Source organism: Pinus tabuliformis, chromosome 6 (genome assembly GCF_031772625.1).
Source record: "Pinus tabuliformis cultivar Carrire ecotype Pingquan chromosome 6, CPIR1, whole genome shotgun sequence".
In the NCBI taxonomy this organism is placed as follows: domain Eukaryota; kingdom Viridiplantae; phylum Streptophyta; class Pinopsida; order Pinales; family Pinaceae; genus Pinus; species Pinus tabuliformis.
In genome coordinates, this window is record NC_142292.1 from 1,019,576,788 (window position 1) to 1,019,585,092 (window position 8,305).

Consider the following 8,305-nt stretch of genomic DNA (forward strand, 5'->3'; position numbering starts at 1 on the left):
TTAAAATAAACATTGACTAAGTTTTCTAAGAATTCCAATAACCTTTTAAATTATTATTTTAAATACTTAAATTACTAAGTAAAATGTAAATAGAATATTCTTTTATATATATATAAAATTGAAACCAAGTTTTAATATCCTAGTTTCAAAACCAAGGGGTTTAAGCAACTACATGGCCTTTCTAAAGGCCTTGGAGATATCATTAAAATAGGCTGAAATTACCTTTTGAGTATGAAATAAAATGCTCGGCCTTAACTATAAACACTGTTTTCTCTAAAACACCATAGATAAGCTAAAAATGCCTTTTGAGTATGAAACATGACTTAAGGGTGAAAAACTTGTTTATTTAAACCTAAGAAATAAGTGATGGGCAAATAAGTTAAGGGAAAATAAAAATAAAAATAAAAATATATGATGTAAGTAAAAATGTAAAATAATAAATTATCAATTTAATTATTTTATACCATGAAATTTTGAAATAATATTAAAAAAAGTTAGTTTTATAATTATATTGAAAAAGAAAAATAAAAGTAAAAATAAAAAGAATTAAGTTAACTTTTTTAATATATATTTTGATTAATTTCATATTTACAAATTTAATAAAATTATAAAATCTATATAATTCAAGTAATTTTTTTTTAATTTTTTTTTTTCAAACTACTAAATCTATTTTATATACCTACACAAAAACAACCACAATTTTTATGAAAATCTATTACCAAATTAAAAAAAAAATAAACATAAATTTTTTTATTCTGCACCCAAAATTTATTTAAATCTAAATGAAACTGCTTGTGAAGAGCCGAAGCAACTAAAACCCTGGGCGCAACATGGGATGTAGAGACTATTAATGAGTGCCTTTGAGACGTGTGAATGATGAATGCAGGGGAATCTGACGTAACATTTACTGGCACATATTTTAACAATAATTTCTTACAAAGATGCTTTGAGGTCCAATCAAACTACCACGACAGCAGGCATCTTTATCTCTTCCCGATCATTTCGTCAATGTCATGTCCATTTTTATACACTCAATCAAACTTTTTCCACGACAGCTTTATCCGTGACACTATCATTTTCGTCCATGTCTTGAGTCCATTTCTACACTGAAGATAAATTAATTCCTCTTAATATTTTACAAATCTAAAAGATACAGAGGCAGAAGATTTCTGTCCAGCTGGACACATTGAGGACGATCACACTTTCCATTCAATCAACATGACACCCACTTACTTTCACTAATTATAAAGTCGAGCTCGACAGAGCCTTGGGATTTCACATTATTTGCTGTATAATCTGTCTATTCATCCCCGGGATTTGGCCACAGAGCCGGCACTAGCCATGATGATTCCAATTTACGTAAAACCTCAATAATTTTGACAGGTCACTAAACTCCGTAATTGTCCTAATTACTACATATCTCCAGCACAGGACATCCCGCAATACTATTCAGAGTAAGTATTTTTGTGCCCACGGAGCTCAGGACAGTTAAACTGAGAACCCAACGTCAAGGTATATGCCAGCGCTGGAAATTCAGCCGGTAGAATATTAGAACATATGCCCACTTGATGCCCGCTTGCAATTTTATGTTCTGATGATGGATTCATATATGAACCCGAAACATAAATACTCCTACAAAATAATTGTGGTTAATTCGAATTTCCAAATTACATATATTTAGATGTAGTTAATTGAACTTCCAAACTAAATATATTTACGTGTTGAGTGCGCATAATGCCAAGGACGAATGGTAAAGCTGCATTTAAAACGAGCATAGACCATTTGTTTGTTTCCAACAAACCAGCCCTGCCAAATTCCATGTCTGTAACCCATGGTTACGCTCTACTAGTTTGGCTGGGGACCCGATTGGTTAATGCGGGACCGCTTTCACGGCTCTCCAAAAATCTGATCTTGAGAGGACACTGTGGCTGTATATACCATGCATTTTGGTAAATATTCTGAAATAAAATTTTGAGCAGAGGCCTATATGTTTCCATGCTTCTTCTGCCATGTAGCATTGTAATGCAGATAAGCTGTTGTTGATAATAATGGCTTGTTTAAGAATGCAGAGTTGCTGCTTCTTCATTCTGGTTTTTTGCTTTTGCGTATCTTATTGTGCAGAGTTCAATGATATCTTCGAGCCCAGCTGGGCGATTGATCATGTTATGAACGAGGGAGAGCTGTTGAAGCTGAAGCTCGACAACTTTTCTGGTATTTCTTTGCAGCATGCATTACTATTTTTTTTCAAGAATTGCAGTGCTGCTTTAATGGTTTGATAAGGCTGTTTTGTTTCTGTCCTGAATTAATTTTAAGTTCATGTTGTTAAATGTTCAGGCGCTGGCTTTGCTTCCAAGGCAACATACTTGTTTGGAAAAGTAGGGGCGCAGATTAAACTCGTTCCCGGCGACTCTGCGGGAACAGTGACTGCATTTTATGTAAGTTGCATTTCAGTGTTGGTTGCCATTTGCTGTTTCTGTGACTCTGTGTTTGATATCATTTTCATGTGCTCTGTTCAGATGTCTTCCGAGGGGACTTTGCACGATGAATTCGATTTCGAATTCTTGGGAAATGCTTCGGGTGAGCCTTACATTGTGCAGACTAATATCTACTCCAACGGCACTGGCAACAGGGAACAACGCATTTACCTGTGGTTCGACCCCACCGCAGATTTCCATTCCTATTCTTTTCTGTGGAACCACAAGCAAGTTGTGTAAGTATATTACATCGCTTTTATAATTCTTAGTTACAGAGTATTTTACTCAATAAATGTCAATTAATTTATAATGTTTCATTGCAGATTCTTTGTAGACAGTGTTCCGATTAGGGTATTCCCCAACAACGAGAGGCTGGGAGTCCCATATCCTCAGAAACAGCCCATGAGGGTATCCTCTTCAATCTGGAATGCAGATAACTGGGCTACTCAAGGTGGGCGGCTGAAGATAAACTGGAGCCATTCTCCTTTTATCTCCACTTACAAAGGCTTCGACATTGATGCAAACGAATACGGATTAAATGGAGAATCAAGAGGGGTTATTGAGAATGGAAGTAAGTGGTGGGATAGGCCCTCTCATTCTTCCCTTACTCCATTACAAAGGCGAATGCTCCGATGGGTACATCGGAACTATATCATCTATGACTACTGCAAGGATTCGACCAGGTTTTCCACTTCGCCACCTGAGTGTGCAGGCCTCCGCTTCTAGTTGTTCTCTATATTTTCAAATGGCTGTTTAGGGTATAGCTGTAGTTCCTCAATTTTACTATGATATTACTATGATAGCAATGAAACAGATGAATCTGGATAATGTTTCTGCAAAAATGCAATCAGAGTACTATCTCAATGCTGCCTCTGTATAGCTCCTGCTATCCATTGTCGTTATGTATAATATGATGCCTATAATACCTATGTATAACAGGAAGTATAACTCCTGTTGGCCATTCTAGTTGGAATGTTGGATACATTCTGGCATAACCAGTAATAAAATACAACCTTTCGTTATGGTTAGCCCTGTAAGTGTTTTTTGCATTATTTAACGAGGATTTGTCACTGGAAAGGTCATTTTCATCGACAAGATTTTGATGGATATTTAGTTTAAATTACAATCGAATATAATTATGTAGTCAGTGGCGTTTTTATTAAATTTGAGTTTCAGGAATTTCAATTTTTTTTATTAATTGTACGGTCCAGCTAGGATAATTCTAAAATATTTTTCGTTTAATTAACAATAACATATTACCATTCAGATTTGATAACTCTGAAATATTCCTGGTTTAAATAACAGTAACATAAATTAAATTGAAAATTTTGAAAAATGAAAAATTATACTTTTCATTTTCAAATGCAAAAATAACCCATTCACTCATTAAAAAACACTGCTCCCACTATCTTCCTCTAAGGTTCTGATTTAACTCCTTGTGGTTGATGGTTTCCTCTCTATTCTTTACCCATTTTCTATTTTCTGCTATTTTGCGACTGCATCTGTAAAACATAACCATCCACCAAACCGTTTTTTAATATTTTTAATATTATTTAAATAAACTTAAATTTATTGAAATATTTGAGATGAAATTTTAATTTGTATTATTTAAACTAGTTTTATAAGATGTAGTATTTTGAAAAATTTCAAAAAAACAAAAAACTCAAAAAAAACTTCCCTATATGAAAAAACAAAAAACTGGAAAAAAAAATATATTTAAACTTTTGAATAAATACGGAACACTTCATGTGTATCAATATATGGTTGATTTAAATTGGTGGATAGTTGCGATATTTTGCTGTGACAATCATCTCGAGACATTCTGTACACATTGTAATACAAGCCATACAAGCATTTAAATCACGACAGAGCCCTGCTATAGTAGTTTGCAGGATTGAGTCGTCTTTAAGCACATTACTTAGCAACCAGTGGTATTTTTGACAGCTCAGCCACTGTGTTCTAAATCTAAAAACAAATTCAGGTAGCTATAATATGATCCGGACCATAGTCATAAAGTCTTCTTAGCAAGGATCCTTGGCAATCTTTTTTGCAGAAACTGTGGCACTTGTTCTTAATAGTTGAATTCTATTAACGTTCTTCTATAGACATTGTCTAAGGAAGATCCAGGGAGCACAAACTACTTTGAGTTTATGAGTATCAGGGTTTTATTCTTGACCAGGGATTTGAACAACAAAACAACTAGATTTCCCAGGGCAGAGCCAGCTCGCTGCATAGTCTAGAATTTTGATCTGATTAGTGCAATTGGGCAATTCACTTTTCAACCCAAGATTTGAATGATTGGATCCATTGAAAAGCCCTGTAGGTGCATAAGATCCGGGGCAGGTTATGAAAGTAAGAACTTGCTTTCACCTCTCACATATTACTTAATACAGATAGGTAGTGTTGTATAACATTTTTAGGGATAAGATTTTGGTTAAGATTTTGGTTGTATAACATTTTTAGAATTTGAGATTATATTTATTAGTGAAATCACATTAATAAATGTAGTTGTGTTAATATTATAAATTTTCTATTTATCTACTCAAAATTCATATATTCAATAACTTAAAATTATAAATTTTCTATTTATTAAAAAAAATTATTTAAAATGTTTTGGGCATTTAGGATAAAAAATACTGCCCAATAAACCCAAAATTCTCATTTTTAAAAAAAATTATTTAAAATGTTTTGGGCATTTAGGATAAAAAATACTGCCCAATAAACCCAAAATTCTCATTTTCTGACGGGATTTCGGGCATAATGCTTTAAAAGACTGCCCGGAAAAACCCAAAATTGTCTTGCTGGACCACGCCATCTTAACAGGATTCTATCACTGCATAAATATATAGGAAATCAAGCTATGCCCGGAAAAACCCAAAATTGTCTTGCTGGACCACGCCATCTTAACAGGATTCTATCACTGCATAAATATATAGGAAATCAAGCTATATCTGCTGAGTAGCAGCATTGGGTTTTTTGCACGGGCAGTGATAAAACATATAAATTATTTTATGGAGTTCGTCAATAGCTAAAAGGAATCAATCTATCATAATAAAGACTCAAATTGAAAATTAAAAGTAATTAATGTACTTTTTGTGAACCACTGTCACTGTCGTGCAATTTTGAAAAACAATGATCACATGATGATGTGGAGTATGTCATATTATCGCGATTTTGTTGACGTTTTCATCTATTTTTTATTTTGAAAAAATATTACTGGAGAGTTGTAAAATTAATAACCAAGATATTTATTATTAATTTTTATATATAAATGTAAATTTATTTATTATTATTATTCAAGGGAAATCACACTATTTTGAATAATTTATTGGTGTTAGTGTAAATGCATAGATCTTTACTCTAGCCTATTAAAATAGCACAAAGAAATTTTAAGTTAATTTGTCTTTGAATTAAGTTGTAATTTTATTTTCATAGCAACTTGTAATAATTAATTAAGTTAAATTGACTTAATTGACTTTGGAAATTTTAGGGGCTCAGGTTAAGTTTTTTTTAGTTGTAATTAGATAACTTAGTCTAACTAAGTTATAGTCAGTTAAACTAGTTCTAACTGTTGGAGAAACTAATAGAAGTATAGTAGTGGAGTAGTGCACTAGTGCATCATCAGTGCCACATCAGTTAACGGAAGATTCACTCATCAATAACTCATGCATGTCACTTCAGAGGAAGACCCACTTGAGATTATAGTTTAGGGACAATGTACTATCAGTTGTATAATTTTCCGAGTTGTACAGATGGTGCATGCAATCAGTCGAGGACCTATGTTTGGATTGCGCAATTATGAAGAGTGAATTTCCCAATTGAATATGGGCTAATTCGCTTAGGGATTGCACAATGAAGTAGGGGCTAGGCAACAAAATTGGCTATAGTGTTGGCTTGAGCAGGTTCGGGTTGAACACACATTGTATTTTCTTCTCAGATCTCTTGGCTAATGCAATATAGATAGTCGAGGTTTTTCGTTGTTGCTTTCCCCAAACAAATATTATGTTATGTGCAAATGATATTCTTTCTTTTTTGCTTATTTTTTCATTGATCAATTTTGGTTTCCACTAAAGAGTAGAGTAGATTCTTGTCTTGTGTTTTAGAAAATCACATAAGATGTTGAATGTACAAGTAAAAATATGGATGTCATCAGAGCCGAAGAGAGTATACAAGAGGAGAATTTGAGTTTGTTGTGCAGGTGAAAATCGAATTTGTCAGTTCATACTTCAAAGCAACAATATGGCATTCTATGGTTTGCGACTTGAGTATGCCTTGGAGGGAAACTCAAATTACATAGCTTGGAAGGACAAGATGGAGGTAGTGCTGGAAGAGAATTGATGAACACCCGTATTGCAGCAAGAATGTTGCAACTTTTGGGGCTACCAACTTTACTTCATCAACCCGGGGTTCATACAAACTTGGAGGTGACAGTGCTGTATACACAAATACATGTAATGATATACTCTTGTCACTATTCAATTGGGGCGATAGACCACAAGGGTTTTTCAAACCAATGTTCTATTGACTAGAAGAAGTCTGACTACCAATTGGAGAAGAGAAAATTATCCTAAACGAAAGAAAAAAATGTTGCCTATTTTAAAGAATGAAAGACTAAATTGGAAGATGCTTGTAAAGTAACATGAAATCCTCTATCTACTCATCTACACATTTTGCTTGCAAAAGAAACCTAGTTTAACCCTATTTATCATATATGATGATTTAATCTAACTGAGCATGGAAACCGATCTAGGGAGTATTAACTGCTGCATGCATGTGCTAATTAGGAAATAAAAAGAACTCTTTTTAAGTATGGGCGATTTACGCAGTGCTTTCATAAAATGAAAAGATAAATAAAAGAACTCTTTTTATTTATCTTTTCATTTTATGAATGCAAATGCTAATCTTTCCCTATTCTTTGGCAGGGGAGACATGTATGAAAGAAGGGGGTTAGAATGGTCTTGATGGCATAGAGGTCAAGCAAAGGCCTAATCCTAGCTTCAGTGATGATTTTTCTCAATTCGGGCTCAAAACAGGTTGCTACAAGATTTCCTATAGGAAAACTACAGGATGTCCTAGTTCCCCTACAAGATCCCCTGTTTTACTACACGAACAAGCCAGAATCTTAGGAAGTGGTTTAGAAGGTGGAATGAAGCTTGGAAAAGGTAGATAATGGGAGAATAAGGCATGAAGGGGGTGAACACTACCCAGGGCTTAAGCAAGTATTTCAAGATAGTTGGATTTGCTCAATGGAAATGGCAATTTGTTTTTATAAAAGAAGAATTCATATTGAGATTTTAGTGGATTTTGGTGACATGGGTGAATAAGGTTTGGATGAAGCAACCGAGGTGAGGTCTCCCTGCAATGTATAAGCTCTTGCACAAACACACATTCTTGTTTGCATCTATACACAAATGCAACTATACATGGGAAATCTTTATTAAATGTAAGAAAACATAACTATTACCATCTAATGGCTAAGTGCATGAATGGAAGTGCTTTGAAATCAATACAAGACCTAAGAGATCAGAAATGACAATTGCAACTTATCCTAAGAAACTTAAAGATAATGACCTACTCATCAAGAAACTCTAGTTTATGAATCAAAGTAAGAACTCTGTTTTTGGACTGTATGAAAGTGTCCCTCAAGTCATGATCCCAAAAGAGAGAGATGAGGTGAAAACCACTATCACCATATTTTCTGAAATGCCTTATGTCACTATGATACCATTGTTCTAACTATCCACAAATGGAAGCAAACTAATTAATCATACCAATACTTGCAACTTAACAACACCAAAAGCAGTTCAACAACTAACTATGAATGTAATCTA

At 33.8% G+C, this 8,305-nt stretch overlaps 1 protein-coding gene across 1 annotated transcript; it reads left to right on the forward strand.

Annotated features, from left to right (window-relative positions):
* The first annotated feature begins 1,999 nt into the window (after positions 1-1,999).
* Positions 2,000-3,502, forward strand: LOC149262460 (xyloglucan endotransglucosylase protein 6-like). The gene is made up of 4 exons (XM_089424700.1): positions 2,000-2,211; positions 2,335-2,435; positions 2,517-2,710; positions 2,798-3,502. Exons 1-4 carry the CDS (start codon positions 2,049-2,051, stop codon positions 3,198-3,200), a joined length of 861 nt encoding a protein of 286 aa, XP_089280826.1. The 5' UTR covers positions 2,000-2,048; the 3' UTR covers positions 3,201-3,502.
* The last annotated feature ends 4,803 nt before the right edge of the window (positions 3,503-8,305 follow it).